Here is a 21,844-nt window from a genome sequence, read left to right on the forward strand (position 1 = left end):
GCTAACCAACAAGGACCTACTGTATAGTGCAGAGAACTATACTAAATATTTTGTAATAACCTATAAGGGAAAAGAATAAAGTATATATATATATATAATATATATATCTGAATCACTTTGTTGTACACCTGAAACTAACACATTGTAAATCAACTATACTTCAATTAAAAAAAAGAATAAATATGAATGATTATAGGAATAAGAGTAATAATTACTATTACTGTGTTAATAATATTATTCTTGGTATTAATATGATGTTGCAGGTAAAAATTATATTTGGGGCTAATATGTTTTTGGTTTTGTGAGAAACATGGTCTTTGTATTCAGAGTGGACCCCATGGAAAAAATATCCACAAAACTCGAGAGTGGCACAGCCTATTGTAAATAGTGTATGACATATATGTTCAATAGTTTTCCTGATTTTAAAAGTAATTTAGGGCTTCCCTAGTGGCGCAGTGGTTGAGAGTCCGCCTGCCGATGCAGGGGACATGGGTTCGTGCCCCGGTCCGGGAAGATCCCACATGCTGTGGAGCAGCTGGGCCCGTGAGCCATGGCCGCTGAGCCTGTGCTCCGCAACGGGAGAGGCCACAACAGTGAGAGGCCCGTGTACTGCAAAAAATAAAATAAAATAAAAATAAATAATAAAGGTACCATAAAGCCAGTTCACACCTAGTTCCATATTTTAATTTGATAACAAATCTTAAAGGAATAGTAGAATTGGAAGGCCACCATTTGTAATCCCCATTATAAAAATTGAGTCAGGCAAGGATCATCAGTGGATCCTTTTTAAAACTACAAGATGAAAAATTGTTGTAATAAACTATACAAAAAGTTACTTTACAGATTACTTATTAATTACAATAGGAAGACGATACTTTTAAAATGGGGAGAATGGTACACATCACCTTCATAAAGTTATCAAACTTAGCCTTCCCAGTATTAGGACCTGCTGACCTTGTGTGCCTCTTGATGTGATGTAGGAGGAGTACACAGCATCACCTATGTAGTGCTCTTGCCAAAGGTGTTTGACAGGGATACAATCACAAGGAAATGATCAGAACAATACAGAATATGGAACGTTCTACAAAATTGACCTGGACACTTCAAAAACAAAATATCATGAAAGATCAAGAAAAAAAAGGAAAAGGTCTCCTGATTTTAGGAAAGATATTACAATGACGACCAAATGCTAAATATAAATGATTAGATCTTGGATTTTAAAAAGTTACAAAGAGCGTTTTGGGAACAACTGGTGATATTTGATTGGACTGTATGTTAGATTGTATTATTGAATTAATGTTAATTTGAAGAAGGTGATAACGTTTTTGTGGTTGAGGTAGATTGTCTTTATTCTTAGGATGCACATGCTTTAGTATTTACGAGTGAAGAGTCATGATGTTTGCAATTTACTTTCAGTTGGATTCAGAAAAAATATATATATAGAGAGAAAGCAAATGCAGCAAAATGTATATGAGTGTTCAAGGAGTTTTTCTTTTATGTTACTGAGAGTTTGAAAATTAAAAAAATAAGTTGGGAAAGAAAGGGTAAAACTAAGGATGATTATAGTTGTTTTATTTACTTATTGAGAAGCAACAGAATAGAGCAAGAAATGCAATTCATATATTCAGAAGCATTTATCAAATGTCTGTGGGATATAAAAAGCTAAAGGTATAACTATTTACTTGCAGCAGATATATTGCAGATTGTATGTATTGAACCTCAGTTCTGGCTTGGTCATTTCCTTTCCTGTCCTGTTATCTTGCCATGCTGCCCCAATAACTGGATTACAAGGTACCACAGTAACTAAAGCTACCCAGGCCTCTTACCTTGTATTGAAAGCTGTGGTCATGAAAGTGAACTGTGTGCAGGTCAAACTCACCCCCCATGCCAATCAGATACTAATTCACTTCATCCCTAACATGAAATGTCAGGCCTTGGTTATTTCCAAACTTTCTTCCATTAATTGCTGTGGAGGACACAGTTTATTATATTCAACAAGGATTTGAAGTAATATGTTTTTTTAAAAAGTACCATGATATTTTCAGAGGCCATGAGGGTTTTAAAGCCAGCCTAAGGAAGCTGTTAAATATGACCAAGACACCCATTCATGGGTGTGTCTAATGCTAGATAGAGAGTTTTCCTTGCCTGAGGAAATGAGGCACTGCCTTTGCTTTAACATAATCGGGTTGGTCTAGAACAGTTCACAACTGAGGATACTTTCATTGGTGGATACTTAAATATATCTATATATTTAAAGTATACTTAAAAGTATCGCAAGAGGCTTAGAATATTAGGAATGTGTTCCCATTTAACTGTCTTACATCAAACCTTCATGATCTGTCACCAGTATGACTGGAATGGCCATTTGCCTGAGGTCTTGTCTCGCCCCCTCTCTAATCCGCTCAGGTGTGGCTTCCAATGGTTAATGAGAAGAAAATATTAAAATTAAAAAAAAAAAACCTCTCTCTTTATATATATCCTCCTTTGTACTTTTCTACTTTGTGTGCATCTTTGGAAATGCAGAGAATATGTTATTACAGTGGCACAAGCATATATTTAATGACCATATATCTATAGAGCTTGGGCTCTAACACTTTTAGCTGATGGAGGGATGTAACAGAAAAAAACTAGGAGACTGCTTTAGATCAGTGCTTCTCAAACTCTGATGTGCACGTGGCTGGGGGAATCTTGTTAAAATGCAGATTGTGATTCACCGGGTCTGTGAAACCTGAAATTCTGCATTTCTAACAAGCTCCCAAGGGATGCTGCTACTGCTGGACCACGGACCACACTTGGAGCATAAGTGCCAGAGTTGTTCCAAAAACACACGTCTATTCCTATTGTTCGCTAGCTCAGTGCTCTTGAAGCCTTTAGTACAGTGGTTCTCAGCAGGATTTCCTCCTCCAGGGGAGTCAAGGCCCAGAGACAATGTTTAGTTCTCACAACTTGGGGGAAGGGGCTACTGGCATCTAGGGGGTAGACGGTATGGATGCTGTTAAACATCCTACAATGCACCGGACAGCCTCACCACAAAGAGTGATCTGACCCAAAATGTCAACAGTGGCAAGCTTGAGAAACCCCGGTTTAGATCAAGTTTAAATTGTTAACAGGGTATTCAGGGTCTTCCAACCACAGATGGCTTTTTCTTTCCAGGTGCTGTGTGACTTAGCTCACCTTCTTCTTTCCACTTGGAAGGTCATTCCCCTCATTTTCTACTAGACAGACTCACAGGCATCCTTAAATACTCAACTCAAAGTTCTCCTCCCCTTCATGAAGCGTTTTTCGACCTCCCAAATAAGAATTTAAAACACAGCACTGTTTATATTTCTGTCACGGCATCTCCTCAAGTCAGCCTTGTACTGTGGCAACACACGGAACCACTTGAGAGACGACCCATCTTATGGCTTTTGTATCTCCGTAGGGCCTAGGACAGTGCTTTGTGCCCTCTGTGTTGCTTATTAAAGACTATGGATAGAATGGATGTTGTCCTCGAATTAATTTTAAATTTACATATATTTCTTACAGGGAGATAAAACCTAAGAAGTTGAAAACGATCGTATTTGGATTTGCCTTAGTTAAGGATTCCTTAACGAGTCGTATCCCTGAACTTCCTCAGGTGAAAGGATTGGGACCTGAAGTTTGACTAAGACTGTGGTAAGTGAGATTGTTTATATGCTTTTTTATTTGAATAATTGTCTTATTACTGTGATTCTAGATGAGGGGGGTGTAGGTCATAAATAAGGAGAATCTAGTCACAATGAATCTATAAAAGAGTTTTGGTTGATGAGCATGGGATTTTGAAAGGTTCTGCCTATGAAGGTCCTTTGGTAATGGTGGTGCGGAAGAGTGGGTGGGCCATGTGCTCTTCAGTTTGCCTCAAACCCTAGCTCTCCCTGAGTCCATCCAGGTAAAATACTTAGAAGAGCCTGTAGTCAGTCAGACCCTCCAGAAACGATAGCTGATCTCCTCGGTTTTACATTGCCTACAGGGCTCCAGAGACATGAGAATTCACAATGCTGCTAGGACAGTGGTCTGCAGTCTTCATGCCAGTTCCAGCCCACTCACTGCCCTTTTCTCTATGGCTCGCGAACAAAGAATGGTTTTTAAATTTCTAAACAGTTGGGAAAAATCAAAAAAGAATAATATTTCCTTACCTGTGAAAATTGTGTGAAATACAAATTCCAGTGCCCATAAATGCAGTTTTATTGACTTTTACTTACATTATTAACTTACCACTTACATTTGTTTACGTCTTTTCTGTGGGTGCTTTTGTGCCACAAGGGTTGAATAGAAGACAGCACATGGCGGAGACCCTACGGTCTACAAGCCTAACTCTTTACCATCTGGCTCTTGGTCCACGTGGCCTGCACCCCAGCTCTATATGATCATGTTCTTTAAACTGTTCTGAGAGTGACAGATGTAAACCTTTGTCTGTTTCCTTTGGGCAGAACAACCTGTAGGCTACAGTCAGTGAGTTAGTGAGTGGGCATTACCGTGAATTTACTTGCTGAGGTCAGGAGTAGCATCACTCCTGTCTACTTGGTTTGATTCTTGAGAATAGGTATTGATGTCTTCTTCAAAGTACCAGGATTCATTCTCATGAAAAATCATGAAGTGGAGAACACTGTGAACTATGCTGGCTTTGGTGTCTTTTCAACATACGATCAAAGGACCTACCAGTCCACTATTAAGATCCTGGAGAAGCAAAGCAAGATGATGAACTGTGCCCACAACTTTCCCCAGTCAAGGAAAAGAGTGGAAACAAGTTTTAGTTTGAGTGAGGTCAGATCCTGAGTTTTGAATGAGTGTAAGGAACAAAATATTTGACATGCTAAATTCTTGATTGAAAAAAGTGATCATCTCACTCATTAGAGTTGAGGTCTAAAGAGAACAACAAACTCCTGAAAGGGATTTTAGACACATTCCTTAGTGGATTTAGCTCCATCTTTGAAATTTTAATTAAAAAACAGAACTTCGGTTTTAATTAGAAGTCCTTGGAGCTGGAGTTGGTTGACAGACGTGTCTAAAGGTTTCAGATCCCCCCCTCTGTGATGCCTCTCCCTCCGCAGCCACTCTCAGCTGGGAGCTTTGGTTTGTTTATATTTATTTTGTTTTGGGGTTGAATGTCTGTGTCTGTTCTTGGTTTGGTGGAGAGTAGGCCAAAAATAACTAAAAGACCAAAGAGGGAACTCTTTTGCTTTTTCTTTTTTAAATACAAATAAACTGGAACTCCAGAGTTGAGAGTTTTTAAAAGATATATACTAGGTATGCATTTATTTGTCACTAATCATAGAATTTTAAAACTCCATGCTTTGTTTTCTGGAACCCAAATCTTATTCAGTGAAACAAAGAAGGGGGTATTATCATATAATTTTACATACATCTATATATATTCCAACCCACTATAACATTTTGGAAAATATCCTAAATCTAAGTAATCATAATGTACTAATTTAGTTTGCTCTTGAAAAATGCAAACCTGTGTAGAATTAACAACTGAGCAGTATTTAGAAAGTTTACATAAAACTAAGACTTTTTAAAAAAGAAAAATAAACTCCTTTCTTTCATTATAATTTCTAAGAGGAGCTAAGATAAAAACTGGGATTTAAAGTTTAGCTTAGCTTAACCACGTCCACAGTTGAATAGTAAAACCAAGGTACGCACTCAAAGTCCTTTGAGGTAGGATCAGCTCTTTCAGGAATCTGCCAAATGTATGTTCGGATCTCTCCTGAAATAGGCAAATACAATGTATTTAAATAGAATCTTTTAAATCACACTTCTTTATGGAGAACCAGATTATGAACAAACTCTAAAGCTATACAAATGTTAAACAGCATAGTCTTGTTTTTACTTCCAGCTCTACAGCTCCTTGCTTTGTGGCCTTGGTCAATGTGTTTACATGTTCTGGACTTCTGTTTCCTCATGCACATAAAATGGGGATTTAGCGATTAGACAAGATGGTGCAAAGGAAGCCCTTGGTGTTGCATTACCTGGCCCACAGGGCAAGGTCGATGTCACTATCAGTGTTGGCTATTATGTTCTCAGTGTTACAGGATCAAAACTTTATAGAGATTTTGCTGTTGAAACACATCAGTCATTAAATATCTAATTCATTTGTTCAATGAATATTGATTGTAGTGAAGATAACTCATCCTTTGACATGTGACAAAATTGTTTTGAATCACAGCTCTGGACCTTCCCATTTGTGGATCACATGCACCTCCTTCCCGCCCCCAAAGCTGTTTGCATTAGCCCGACTTAATATAAATCCTCTTGACTCTTGCAGGAAAGTTCTTTTGGTCCTCACCCTCACCCCTTGCTATATCATTCTACATCTCCCCTTTCCAGAGGCTTAAGTTAATTTTCCCAAGCACCTGTGACATAGTCTTCCTTCTCCACTAACCAACCCCATCTTCAGCCTCCCCACTTCCAAATCTTTAACAATCATCTTACTACTAACCCTCCCCTTCCAGCACACCACGCAGTGCCAGGAACACATCATGTACTCAGAAGTGTTTGTGAAATGCATGTAACATGATCCTTTCCTGACTAATTAGAACAAAGTGCTGACTTGCAAACTCCCTTGATAGGAGATTCATGTTGGTCCCACCATAGGACTGTCTGCTTTTAAAATCAAAAGAGAATATTTCACGTACCATCAAAGTCTATCTTCAGTCCCTCTGCCCCACAAATCTTTTTTTCTGAATTTGGCTCTTTCCTTGATACCCTTAATTCCCAGAACTACTTATGTTGGTGGGCAACTATGGAGGACATTTTGGATGCCCCTTTCACATCCCTCTTGAAAAATGCTCCACCAGGTGTCAATAGCCATGCCCCCAATCCCTGCATCGAATGACTGAGGCAGGGACATAAAGGTCCAGCTTTCTTACCCCAATTCAAGAGAGTTGAGGGCCACCCAATCTTTGGAATTTCTCACAGGGTTATGGCTGTGACTTCTATTGAGCCTGTATCCTTATTAAAACTTTCCTCCTGCCCAATTCTGCTTCTTTCCTTTTTTCCCCCATAGTTATTGACCCCAAGAGCACTACCTGCACACGAATCTTCATTTTAGAGTCTGCCTCCTGGGCATTTATATTAAAAAGTATTCATTTTCTTTGAGTTTAGAATGCTGAGCAGGATGCCACATGTATAGTGGTGATGCCACAGTGATTAGCACATGAGGTTCATCCCTTTTTCTTACCTGCTTAACTCTCTCCCTTGCCCTCTCCCTCACACACTGCATCATGTACTCCACTCCTACTTTAGCACTTGAGTTGGAGAGAATGAACATAGCGCAAATACCTGACAGCTGGACAGGTAAAGAGGCGGGAGACAGGGTGGCCCTAGAGGAGAAATTGTATACACTGGCGGGTTGCATACAAATTGTATACACATGGTGCCCCATCCTGGAAGCAAACTCCATTTGCAAAAGGAACTTCTTTCCCAAACTTGTTCTTCAGGCCCTTCTTACTAGTCCACTAATCCCTCTCATCTGGAACTACACCCGTATTTAAGAAAGAACATTAGCCCCACAGTCCTGCATAAAAGCTTTGGGGCTTTTCTTTCTCCCAAAGCAGTTACCTGGCTGTGTTGGAACAACAGTGGAATAGTTTGTCTTCACTCCAAGAGTGGTGTATCTTTCCATCTGTTTGTGTTGTCTTCAATTTCTTTTCTCAGCATCTTATAGTTTTCCGAGTACAGGTCTTTTACCTCCTTAGGTTGGTTTGTTCCTAGGTACTTTATTCCTTTTGATGTGATTGTAAATGGGATTAATTTCTTAATTTATTCCTTAATTTGTCTTTCTGATATTTTGTTGTTAGTGTATAGAAATGAAACAAATTTCTGTATATTAATTTTGTATTCTACAACTTTACCAAATTCATTGATGAGCTCTAGCTGTTTTTTGGTGGCACCTTTAGGATTTTCTATGTTTAGTATCATATCATCTGCAAACAGTGACAGTTTTACTTCTTGTTTTCCTGTTTGGATTCTTTTTATTTCTTTTTCTTGTTTGACTGCTGTGGCTGGGACTTCCAATACTATGTTGAATAAAAGTGGTGAGAGTGGACATCCTTGTCTTGCTCCTGATCTTAGAGGAAATGCTTTCAGCTTTTCACCATTGAGTATAATGTTAGCTGTGTGCTTGTCATATATGGCCTTTATTATGGTGAGGTATGTTCTCTCTATACCAACTTTGTTGAGAGTTTTTATCATAAATAGATGTTGAAATTTTTCAAAACTTCTTCTGCATCTATTGAGAAGATCATATGGTTTTACTCTTCAATTTGTTGATGTGAGGTATCACACTGATTGAGTTGTAGATATTGAACCATCCTTGCATCCTTGGGATAAATCCCACTTGATTATGGTACATGATCCTTTTAGTATATCATTGAATTTGGTTTGCTAGTATTTTGTTGAGGATTTTTGCATCTGTGTTGATCAGTGATATTGGCCTATAATTTTCTTTTTTGTGATATCTTTGTCTGGTCTTGGTATCAGGGTGATGATGGCCTCATAGAATAAGTTTGGAAGCATTCCTTCCTCTGCAATTTTTTGGAATAGTTTAAGAAAGATAGGTGTTAACTGTTTTCTAAACGTTTAGTAGAATTCACCTGTGAAGCTATCTGGTGCTGGACTTTTGTTTGTTAGGTTTTTTTTTTTAATTTTAATTGATTCAATTTCATTACTGGTAATTGATCTGTTCATGTTTTCTATTTTTCTTCCTGATTCGGTCTTGGAAGATTTTATGTTTCTAGGAATTTATTCATTTCTTCTAGGTTGTCCATTTTATTAGCATATAATTATTTGTAGTAATCTCTTATGATCATTTATATTACCGTGGTGTCATTTGTAAATTTTCTTTCATTTCTGGTTTTATTGATTTGGGTCCTCTCTCTCTTTTTCTTGATGAGTCTGACTAAAGGTTTATCAATTTTGTTTATCTTTTTGAAGAACCAACTCTTAGTTTCATTGATCTTTTCTATTGCTTTTTGAAATCTCTATTTCATTTATCTCTGCTCTGATCTTTATGCTTTCTTTCTTCTACTAACTTTAGGTTTTGTTTGTAAATTGGAACAACCATTATGGAAAACAGTATGGAGGTTCCTCAAAAAACTAAAAATAGAACTACCATATGACCCAGCAATTCCTCTCATGGATATATATCCAAAGAAATTGAAAACACTAATTTGAAAATATACATGGACCCTAAAGTTCATAGCAACATTATTTACAATAGCCAAGACAAGGAAGCAACCTAAGTGTCCTTCAACAGATGAATAGATAAAGAAGATGTTATACACACACACACACACACACACATACACACACAATGGAATACTCACTATAACAAAGAATGAAATTTTGCTATTTGCAACCACACGGATGGACCTGGAGGGTATTACGTTTAGTGAAATAACTCAGACAGAGAAAGGCAAATACTATAATATCACTTATATGTGAAATCTAAAAAATAAAACAAACTGGTAAATATAACAAAAAAGAAACAAACTCATGGATATAGAGAACAAAATAGTGGTTGCCAGTGAGGAAAAAGAAGTGGGGAGAGGCAAGATAAGAGCAGGGGAATAAGAGGTACAAACTACTATGTATAAAATAAATAAGCTATAATGATATATTGTATTGTACAGTACAGGGAATAAAGCCAGTATTTTATAATAACTATAAATGGAATATAATCTATAAAAATTTTGAGTCACTATGTTGTACACCTGAAACTAATATAATATTGTAAATCAACTGTACTTCAATTAAAAAAAATATGGCATGGCATATAGTAGGTATTCCACAAAACCAACCAACAAACAAAAACAGGAAAAAAAAAAAGAGCAAACATTAGCCCCACAGTCCTGCATGAAGCTTTGGGACTTTTCTTTCTCCCAAAGCAGTTACCTGGCTGTGTTGGAACAACAGTGGAATAGTTTGTTTTCACCCCATGAGCATGAATAGAATACGGCCTTAAGCCATTATTTTTAAAGACAGCATAGAGTTTCTCGCCAGGGCTAAGAAATATTATGGGACCTAGGAAATAGAAAAAGGAAAATGTGTGGATAGTTGTCATTTATTTAAATTATGAGTCATCTGTCCCCTTAAGTATATACACAGTGACTTATTCTTTTCCTTAACATGCAGCCAAATGAAACAAAAACACATTTAACAAATGGACCATTGCTGGTTTATGACACATGGTTTTTGCCTTTAAGTCGTCTAGAATTTTTATAAGCTCCAGCTCTAGAAAACTTACTTCGATGAGCATCAGTTAATGCCTATGAAAACACTCAATTTAGAAGTGGAACACTTTATTTTCTTTCTTGACCAACCTCATTATTTAAGACTTTTATTCTTTTCCCCTTTCACCCTCGTGGAGGATTCGGAGAAGCTGCAAGGCATCTTCATTGACCCAGGGCAATTATCTCTCTCACAGAGTAAAGACCCTTCATTTTACTCTCTCTCCCTTTCAACCCAAGCCAAGAACTGGAGGTGTATAATTTGTTATAAAATTTCTTTCTATTTGGAGGCAGATTGAATCTGTGGCTCTAAAAATTCTGAAACAGAGATGGGTTTGAGATGAACTAAGCAGAAAGAACTCTCCTTAAACTTGTGCTACAATTACTAACATCAGAGCCTTGAAGAGACTTTGTGGACACTAGATGCTAGCGAAGTAAAGCAACTCTTTGCCTCCCATGGCAATTCTACAGTCTCAAACACTATACTTGTTTTTCCTTTTCTAAAAAGGGTGTTTTTTTTGTATAAATAATAAAGGAATCTAGAGCATCCTATTTTGTTATTTATCTTAGTACATTTGGCCAGAACCCTAGAGAAAACAAATATGATGCTGTTACTAAAGATAAGAGCCCACTCAAAAGCACTGGGAACTGGATAGAATAGATCTCTCTCCAGGGGTTGCAAAGCCCGAGAGGCTGATGAGGAGCCAAGAAAAGTAAAAGTTTTTCCCCGTCAGCACGTACATCCATCTTCTCAGGGTCCATGCCAGAAAATGGACTCCAATAGACACACAGACATCAGGACTGAAACAAGATTTGGGTGTATGGAAATGCCATGTGACTTCTGGAAATACTAGGCAATGTATGGAAATGCCATTTGACATATGAAAACATCGTGTGACTACAGAAATGCCATGTGACTTATGGAAACGTTATATGTGGGTGCCTGGGAGTGACTTGTAGGTTTCCTAGCTGATCTGTCAAGGGTGGAGGAAAAGGCTGTAATTTTCCTCACTCCTGGACAGAAGATGAAATTAAATCTTGACAGAAAATTAGTAAGAAAACACAAGCCTTAAATGACACATGAGACCAGATAGATTTAATTGATATTTATAGGACATTCCATCCAAAAACAGCAGATTACACTTTCTTCTCAAGTACATACAAAACATTCTCCAGGATAGATCACATCTTGGGTCACAAATCAAGCCTCAGTAAATTTAAGAAAATTGAAATCATATCAAGCATCTTTTCCAACCACAATGCTATGAGATTAGAAATAAATTACAGGGAAAAAATGGAAAAAACACAAACACATGGAGGTGAAAAAATACGTTACTAAATAACCAAGAGATCACTGAGGAAATCAAAGAGGAAATCAGAAAATACCTAGAGACAAATGACAATGAGAACACAGTGATCCAAAACCTATGAGATGCAGCAAAAGCAGTTCTAGGAGCGAAGTTTATAGCAATACAATCTTACCTTAAGAAACATGAAAAATCTCAAATAAACAATCTAGCCTACATCTAAAGGAACTAGATAAAGAAGAGCAAACAAAACCCAAAGTTAGTAGAAGGAAAGAAATCATAAAGATCAGAGCAGAAAAAAATGAAATAGAAACAAAGAAAACAGTAGCAAAGATCAATAAAACTAAAAGCTAGTTCTTTGAGAAGATAAACAAATTTGATAAACCTTTAGCCACACTCATCAAGAAAAAGAGGAAGAGGGCTCAAATCAATAAAATTAGAAGTGAAAAAGGAGAAGTTACAAGGGACACTACAGAAATACAAAGCATCATAAGAGACTACTACAAGCAACTCTATGCCAATAAAATGAACAACCTGGATGAAATGGACAAATTCTTAGAAAGGTTTAAGCATCCAAGACTGAACCAGGAAGAAATAGAAAATATGAACACACCAGTCACATGTAATGAAATTGAAACTGTGATTAAAAATCTTCCAACAGGGCTTCCCTGGTGGTGCAGTGGTTGAGAGTCCGCCTGCCGATGCAGGGGAAACGGGTTCGTGCCCCGGTCTGGGAAGATCCCACATGCCACGGAGCGGCTGGGCCCGTGAGCCATGGCCGCTGAGCCTGTGCTCCGCAACGGGAGAGGCCACAACAGTGAGAGGCCCACATACCACAAAAAAAAAAAAAAAAAAAAAAAAAAAAAATCTTCCAACAAACAAAAGTCCAGGACCAGATGGCTTCACAGTGAATTCTATCAAAGAGAAGAGCTAACACCCATCCTTCTCAAACTCTTCCAAAATTTGCAGAGGAAGGAACACACCCAAACTCATTCTATGAGGCCACCATCACCCTCACACCAAAAGCAGATAAAGATACTACAAAAAAAGAAAATTACAGACCAAATCACTGATGACTATAGATGCAAAACTCCTCAAAAAAAATACTAGCAAACAGAATCCAACAACACATTAAAAGGATCATACACCATGATCAAGTGGGATTTATCACAGGATACAAGGATTCTTCATTGTACACAAATCAATCAATGTGATACAACATATTAACAAACTGAAAACTAAAATCCATATGATCATCTTAATAGATGCAGAAAAAGCTTTTGACAAAATTCAACACCCATTTCTGATAAAAACTGTCCAGAAAGTGGGCATAGAGGGAACCTACCTCAACATAATAAAGCCCATATATGACAAACCCACAGCAAACATCATTCTCAATGGTAAAAAACTGAAAGCATTTCCTCTAAGATCAGGAAGAAGACAAGGTTGCCCACTCTCACCACTATTATTCAACATAGTTTTGGAAGTTTTAACCACAACAATCAGAGAAGAAAGAGAAATAGAAGGAATACAAATTGGAAAAGAAGAAGTAAAACTGTCAATGTTTGCAGATGACATGATACTATACATAGAGAATCCTAAAAATGACACCAGAAAACTATTAGAGCTCATCAGTGAATTTGGTATAGTTGCAGGATACAAAATTAATGCACAGAAATCTCTTGCATTCCTATACACTAACAATGAAAGATCAGAAAGTTAATTAAGGAAACAATCCTATTCACCATTGCAACAAAAAGAATAAAATACCTAGGAATAAACCTACCTAAGGAGGCAAAAGAACTGTATTCAGAAAACAGTAAGACTCTGATGAAAGAAACCAAAGATGACACAAATAGATGGAGAGATATACCATGTCCTTGAATTCAAAGAATCAATAGTGTGAAAATGACCACACTACCCAAAGCAATCTACATATTCAATGCAATCCCTATCAAATTACCAATGGCAGTTTTTATAGAACTAAATCAAAAAATCTTAAAATTTGTATGGAGACACAAAGGACCGTGAATAGCCAAAGTATCTTGAGGGAAGAAAACAGAGCTGGAGGAATCAGACTCCCTGACTTCAGACTATACTACAAAGGTACAGTAATCAAGACAATATGGTACTGGCACAAAAACAGAAATATAGATCAATGGAACAGGATAGAAAGCCCAGAGATAAACCCACGCACGTATGGTCACCTTATTTTTGACAAAGGGGTCAAGAATATGCAATGGAGAAAAGACAGTCTCTTCAATAAGTGGTGCTGAGAAAACTGGACAGCTACATGTAAAAGAATGAAATTAGAACCCTCCCTAACACCATACAAAAAAATAAACTCAAAATGGATTAAAGACCTAAATGTAAGGCCAGACACTATCAAACTCTTAGAGGAAAACGTAGGCAGAACACTCTATGACATAAATCACAGCAAGATCCTTTTGACCCACCTCCTAGAGAAATGGAAATAAAAACAAAAAGAAACAAATGGGACCTAATGAAACTTCAAAGCTTTTGCAAAGCAAGGGAAACCATAAGCAAGATGAAAAAACAACCCTCAGAATGGGAGAAAATATTTGCAAATGAAACAACTGACAAAGGATTAATCTCCAAATTTTACAAACAGCTCATGCAGCTCAATATCAAAAAAACCAAACAACCCATTCCCAAAATGGGCAGAAGACTTAAACAGACATTTCTCCAAGGAAGATGTACAGATTGCCAACAAACACATGCAAGGATGTTCAACATTAATAATCATTAGAGAAATGCAAATCAAAACTACAATGAGGCATCATCTCACAACAGTCAGAATGGCCATCACCAAAAAATCTACAAACAATAAATGCTGGAGAGGGTGTGGAGAAAAGGTAACCCTCTTGCACTGTTGGTGGGAATGTAAATTGATACAGCCACTATGGAGAACAATATGGAGGTTCCTCAAAAAACTAAAAATAGAACTACCGTATGACCCAGCAATCCCAGTACTGGGCATATACCCTGAGAAAACCATAATTCAAAAAGAGTCATGTACCACAATGTTCATTGCAGCTCTATTTACAATAGCCAGGATGTGGAAGCAACCTAAGTGTCCATCCACAGATGAATGGATAAAGAAGATGTGGCACATATATACAATGGAATATTACTCAGCCATAAAAAGAAATGAAATTGAGCTATTTGTAATGAGGTGGATGGACCTAGAGTCTGTCATACAGAGTGAAGTAAGTCAGAAAGAGAAAGACAAACACCGTATGCTAACACATATATATGGAATTTAAGGGGGAAAATGTCATGAAGAACCTAGGGGTAAGACAGGAATAAAGACACAGACCTACTAGAGAATGGACTTGAGGATATGGGGAGGCGGAAGGGTAAGCTGGGACGAAGTGAGAGAGTGGCATGGACATATATACACTACCAAATGTAAAATAGATAGCTAGTTGGAAGCAGCCGCATAGCACAGGGAGATCGGCTCGGTGCTTTGTGACCACCTAGAGTGATGGGATAGGGAGGGTGAGAGGGAGGGAGATGCAAGAGGAAAGAGATATGGGAACATATGTATATGTATAACTGATTCACTTTGTTATAAAGCAGAAACTAGCACACCATTGTAAAGCAATTATACTCCAATAAAGATGTAAAAAAATAAATAAATAAATGAGTTACAAGTATGAAAAAAAAGGGGGGTTAGCTATAACACTGTTAGTGAAACAAGAAGGTGAAAGCTATTTAAATATCTATCAGTAGGCAAATGGTTAAATAAATTAGGCTATATCTCAAATATGGAAAACTATACAACTGTTTAAAAGAGTAAGTTAGAGGTATAGGGAATGTCATGGAAAAGATTTGAAGGCATATGGATGAGTGAAGAAAGCAAGCAGCAGAATAAAGAAAAACCTATTATATAAAAATAATAGCCTATTTTTTAAAGTTATATAATTAAATAAAACTTATATGCAGTGTGATCTACTTATGTAGAACAAAACACAAAACAATAACTGTGCATTTTTTTATTTCTACATGTTCATATATATTGTATGAAAATGCATGGTAAACAGGTTTACAGGTATTCATGCAAACTTGCTTACAGGGTTTATTCTCTGAGAGGGAACTGGGATGGTAGTGGGGTAGGGTTAGACTAAAGGTCTATTCTTAAACCATTTCTCTAAAGGTGAACACAAAATCTGATTCTTCTCTTTCTTTTTCTTTTTTTGCTAATTTTGGTAGTGTAAACTCTCCGCCTTGGCCAATTTGAAGCTACCACAAGTTTATCAGCTGGCTTATTTAATTTTCAACTCTCTGGAGGTCCTATGAGGTGGCTCCCAGATACCATATTAGACTTTCACTCTTTCTGTCTGCTGCCGCCACCAAATTCTCCCTCCCTCCTTCACTCCCCCCTGCCCCGGCTCCTTCCTCTTTCTTTTCTTCCTTTCTTTCCAGCAAGTCTATTCATGTATTCTTGTAATTCCTAAAAACAAAACAAAACAAAAAACCAAAACCAAACAAACAAACCCCCCAAAACTGTAGGTCACAGGAAGAGAAGAAACACAGGGGAAGGCTATGGGGTCCATCAGCCAAAGAACTTTCAGAAGCTTTCTCAACTGTGCCTAGGCTGACCCTATATTTTTCTGCAGAGTTGAGGAGGAAAGACCTGATTTAAAGGTAAGATCTGTGAACGAGGTAAATAGGAGGAGTGCGGCTGAGTGTACATTTTAACCTTTAAAACATATGTTAAAACAATATTTCTTTCTGAGAACCTTTTTATCATTAAATTCTGTCGAGTTATTATAGCTGTGTGTGGGTCTCCTTTTTCTCACAACCCTGGGAGGGACACAGCACATAGGAAATCCCAATAAATACTTGTTGTTTAGTTGTTTAAATAATTAATTGAAGTATGATGCTAACCAACGTATGGGACTTAGAAAAAAGAAAGGTTTTTCTCAGAGAAGTAAACCCCATTTTTTTTTTTCGGTATGTGGGCCTCTCACTGTTGTGGCCTCTCACTGTTGTGGCCTCTCCCGCTGCGGAGCACAGGCTCCAGATGCGCAGGCTCAGCGGCCATGGCTTACAGGCCCAGCCGCTCTGCGACATGTGGGAGCTTCCCGGACCGGGGCACGAACCTGTGTCCCCTGCATCGGCAGGCGGACTCTCAACCACTGCGCCACCAGGGAAGCCCAGTAAACGCCATTTTTGTACAAAAAAAAAAAAAAGGAAAAAATTCTTCAGTTCTAGTAACAATCATGTTTACTGATTGAGAAATAAAACAAAACATTTACATGATTATATGTAGAGTTTAGTCATATTTATGAATAGAGAAGATCAATAACTTCATAACAGGCCTTCCTATCATTAAATGTGAAGTGTGATTGAAGAGGGAAATAAACTAAAATAAGGAGATTTACTGCGTACTGGATTAGAATTACTTGGTCCTGCATAATTCCTGGCTCTCATAAAGTTTTGGGTAAGTGTTTTAACCTCTTGGAACTTGTATTCTCAATTTTTAAAAAAAGGTGTAATAATACATGCTCTGTCTGACACTCAGGGTTTTCTTGTAAGGCTCACCAGCTAATGAATATAAACTTCTATTTTGTAAAAACAACAACAAAAATAATCCCTATATACCTAAAAGGGTTTATTACCATAAAGTTAAAGGTGTCAGAGACGTGGATTCTAGTCCTAACTGTGTCACTGACTTTCCAAAAGGCAATCTTATTACCTCCCCAATGGCAGTTTCCCCCATTTGAAAGATGAGGCATTTGTAATGGGTTGTAACCCTGGGAGTCCCCTGACCCTGTATTATGTAAAAGGAATAAATCCCTACCACGTATCTGACAGCCCAGCATCCACTCTCCAGCACCCTTGGCCACCAAGAAGGCATCTTGCATTGAGGCAGGGAAGACAGTGACGGTGTCTTTTCTGTGATTCCAAGAGATCAGAGTTTGTCCGTGGGTAAAGATGGAGTGTGTGTCCAACACACCTCCCATGCCAATAAAATACCACTTAACCCTGTCCTCTGCACACATGGTGAGATTGGGCAGATTTCCATACATGTATCCATTTATTGCTGAAAACAGACGTAGATTAACCTATCAAGCATGTTAGATCAAGGCCACATGGTATACATTCTATGCATTTTCTCATCACATAAGCCTGGCAGTATCATCATTGTTCTCATGCATAATCTACGACAGGAGTGATTTATTTTCCAAAAAAAGAGGCCATAAGCATTGTTTCTGATTAAAGCTGAGGAGCACACAAATTGAGAGGCAAGAGGAGGAAAAGTAAGCTAAAAAGCGGGAAACAGTGAAAGGGGGAAAAGAATAGAAAGAAGCTAAGTCCATGGAAGAAGAAAACAAGGATAAAGGTGACTGAGATAACAGCATCTTTTCTGAAAGGTTCTACATAGAAACACATTTCCATAAGATATCTGGTCAGTTATGTCTTTGTTCTTCTTTAATATTTTATTACCTTAAAATTACATCTTTGCTATGCTGTCACCACCTACTTTTGATCTATATCAGATGTTAGAAACAAATGCATCTGTTTAACTTTACTTGCTATGAAACTTTGGAAACCAAGAGGATTTACTAGATGACTTGCCTATCAACCAGCATACCCAGGGTAAGAAACTGGGAAATAAAAACTCATTCAAACAAACTCAAACAAAGGGAAATCACGAAATAGAGTCATAGAAGTTAGAATTATAGGGTGTAATGAATGAGAAAATTCTTTATAATCTTACAGCACATGAGATTCCTCTCCCAGAAGCCAGAATCTCTAGCATTAACTTGGCCAGATTCAGTATATATATTAATATTGTCATCAATACACCAGCTACGCAGTTATAGAAAACATCAGAACGTAAGACTCATGGATATTTTTTTCCATGTCTCTATCCAGGGTTCCTGAAACAAAACAGCAAAACAGCAAAACTTCCTCTTTGTAGAAATTCTTTTTGCTAGGAAATAAACTAGTGATTCTAACTGATTCAACTCAAAATGTAAAAGGAAAATCTTGCACCTCCACAGACAGAAACCTAAGGAACTGAGCATGCAAGGAACAGGCAGACAGCCTCTCATCTCCCTATTTCCTCCCACCCTGTGGGTTCAACACTTCTCTGTAGAAGGGTGGCAGAGTTTTGTGTGAAGGTGGCTAAGGTGACAATTACGGGGTTTGACTACCATCTAGTGTCCAACCTGCACTCTTGGACTTGAATGGAGGCATTGGACTCAAGACTGCCATCTAGAGCTCAGAGTTCCAATGGCAACGTTACTTTCTTGACTGGAGAATCAAGGTCAAGGCAGGCAAAGAGAGCTCATTTGATAGCAAAATTCTACTGGAAGAGTGAGGGAGACCCTACGTATCCTGGTTGGCTCTATTGCTACAATGAGATTTTTAAAATGTAACCTCTTTTACAAGTCAGAATTGGTCCAAGAAGTCCCGAAGCCACATCTTTTAGAGTTTCTACATGGGAGTGGTACATCCGTGTCATGCAGTTACTGTCATCGGAACAAGGCCCCTGAGTTGCTTCTACAAACCACCCATAAGTATACTCTGTCCCTGGCTCTAGCCGGTCATCTTCCTTTTGCGGGCCTGTAGTGTTATCAGGATAGAGAGAGCCTAGAAAACAACCTGCAGCGTGGTCACAGTAACCACCAGACGACACTGTTTTGAATGTGACCCATGCTTTCTCCATTAAGTCATGAATGTACGTTAATTTGTATTTTTAGAATAAAGTGTGCATCTCCACCTTCCTTTCTCCTGCCTCCTGTCTCCCTAGATCCCCCTTACTTAGTTTCTACCTGAATGCACACCTTGGCCAGTTTCCAGACTAAATTGGAATGAGTCAGGCGGCACATTAACAGACCATCATCACCTTTATTGATAGATTCCACACATATTTATTGTGTACCTACTATGTGCTAGATCTTGGACACAGAGAGCTAGGATCCTGAGTTGACCTCCATATTTTCTATACTGCAGATCAGACTTTGGGACCCAGGGCCTCAAGAGCATCCATGTTATCTACAAGCTGCCCACAGGCATCGGGAAGTGGCCTTCTGCATAGCTGATATTATACTGAGCTACTACCTAGTCTGAATCTGGCGTCTTGCTCTCTTTTTTTGCTTCCTCTCCTAGAATTTGGCTTCAGATCTCCACCTCTGGAAGCCGGAATCTGATAGTTATAGGTAACATTCTTTCATTCAACAGAAGACTTTGAAGCATGACCAACCTATCGTTTATCATCTTTTGAGACGACCTTGCTCCATGTTGAACACAAAACCCTATTTGTTAGCTTTCTCTTCCCTTCCTTTTTCCAACACCATCAGGCAGTTGTGAATGTGAATGTTTAGGGGAGAAGACACTGTCTGGAAAACAGTGACTTCACCTGACAGTGATGTTTTCCAAGAAGCTAATCCTCATCCACCAGGAAACGGAAATGAGATGAAGGCAGAACAATGTTTCTGCCAACCTAACATTTAGCTCATGAGTGTCTCCTACCCATCCCCCAATTATTTATGTATTTACATGAGAGAAAAGTGTGTTTTCTTTTCCAGAAATTGCACTGGGTGCGGGGGGAGGGTCCACTCATTTCAAATGAGAAATTAAAGAACAACCTGGGATATAAAAATTAAAGGCATCTGAGGTAAAAGTCCACATTCACCCCGAACTACTCCTAGTTCACAATTACCTTGCTTTTCCTGAGGTTTGGGGCTCATGCTCTTCATAAGCAAAAGCTCAGGAATCTAAGGAAAGGGGACCCACTTACCTTCGTTTTCTTTAGTGCAGTTGATTCCGTGAGGATGGAAACTATAGTTTCTTGAAGCAAAATCTTTCACATGTACACAAACGAGGTCTCCAGTCTCTGCTTTCATGATTGGACCTAAAAATCCCAACCAAGATGGCTTCTCAATGATCGTTTGAAATGTATCATCCATGTACTCAAAATACAAAGCCTTTTTATAAACAGGTCCTATCCTATCTTGGCTTTGCTTTAGATATGTTTGGGACTGAAACTCTCTGTAAACAAACAAACAAGAACTTGAACAATGTTTGACTGGAAAGAAAACAGTGTTAAATCAACTGAAACTAGAAGTAAGAAGCGTTACAGCCTAATTTTATAGAGCAAACCCAGACACTGGTGAAAACCTAGGAGGAGTCAAAAACAGGGTAGTAGGCAAAGAGAAGTTTGGAAGTTCTGGTGAAGAGATCAAATGCAAGTGTAGCAAGTAATATACATGGTATTTCGGTTTAAATGACTTATCAAATTCTTTGTACTGAACCACGAAAGATTTCTAACCCTACCCTGAGGTTACTTTAGCTCTCAAGCATCAGATCAATCCCTACAAGTTAAGATTGTTTACTCATTTCAATGATTTATGGATTTGTTGGTAGAATTGGGGGCAACTTGGCACACAAACATAGTAAATCAGAACCCGACTCATAACCTCTAGATTTCCTCGTCCCAATTATCTGAACAGAGAAATCAAGAAGAGAGCTGCAATTTTACAGTCTCTGCCATAGACTCCATATGAGAAGGAAAAGTGTTGTTTTACATCTTAAGCACCACTCAAACAAAATCGCTGATAAATACAGAATTAGAGATGATCCCTGAAATATGCATCATGAGGGCAAGAGTGACAATAATCCCAGGAAGGAGCAATTTCTGATTTATATTAATAGCTGTCTTCCATGTCATGCTTATACTAAAAATTCAAAGGAAGCGGTTCTAATAGCGAGTGTGCCCTGAAAGGGTCAATCATGGAAAATTCTTTAGCAGTATTTTATCAGTGAATAATAATGATCAACGTTTGCTTCTGATAGCAGCTTTTTCAGTGTGAAGGTATTACTTACTGATCTTCTGAAATAAGCATTACATTGAGCATATATTTACCAGTAGGAACATAATTCCGAGTAGTTTGTCTAATGCCTATGCAGTAGTGCCCCTCTATTGTCCAACCTGGAGAACTAATAAAAACCAGAAAGGTCAGTGGTAAAAGGATCTTCATTTTCAAACCTTGCTCCTGGATAGGCTAACTGAGTGATGTTTGCCTTCATTTTATAATCCAGATGTTCTTCCTTTATTTGTGTCTGTTTACATAGATCAGGGCTGCAAAAGAGCTCATCAAACACTTTGTCTACATATATGTCACTTCCATTCCAAATGCATTTAGTTTTCATTAGTCAGGCCAGGTGAAATGTGGCACAACACATAGAGAATACTGGTTCTTGACCCAGTGTACGTTGCGAATTAAGAGCTTGTTGAATTACCAGGTA

The 21,844-nt window shown here is 38.1% G+C and overlaps 1 protein-coding gene across 1 annotated transcript; it reads right to left on the reverse strand.

Annotated features, from left to right (window-relative positions):
• Positions 1 to 5,612: 5,612 nt before the first annotated feature.
• On the reverse strand, positions 5,613 to 21,576 carry LOC307053682 (ceruloplasmin-like; the record flags this gene model as incomplete). Its single annotated transcript, XM_079705185.1, is given in 8 exon segments — positions 5,613 to 5,728; positions 9,916 to 10,044; positions 17,388 to 17,630; positions 18,309 to 18,406; positions 18,408 to 18,471; positions 18,974 to 19,186; positions 20,337 to 20,587; positions 21,422 to 21,576. Coding segments are annotated over 8 exon segments (1,269 nt in total).
• Positions 21,577 to 21,844: the final 268 nt, after the last annotated feature.

Source organism: Hyperoodon ampullatus (assembly GCF_949752795.1).
Source record: "Hyperoodon ampullatus genome assembly, chromosome: 5".
NCBI lineage: Eukaryota > Metazoa > Chordata > Mammalia > Artiodactyla > Ziphiidae > Hyperoodon > Hyperoodon ampullatus.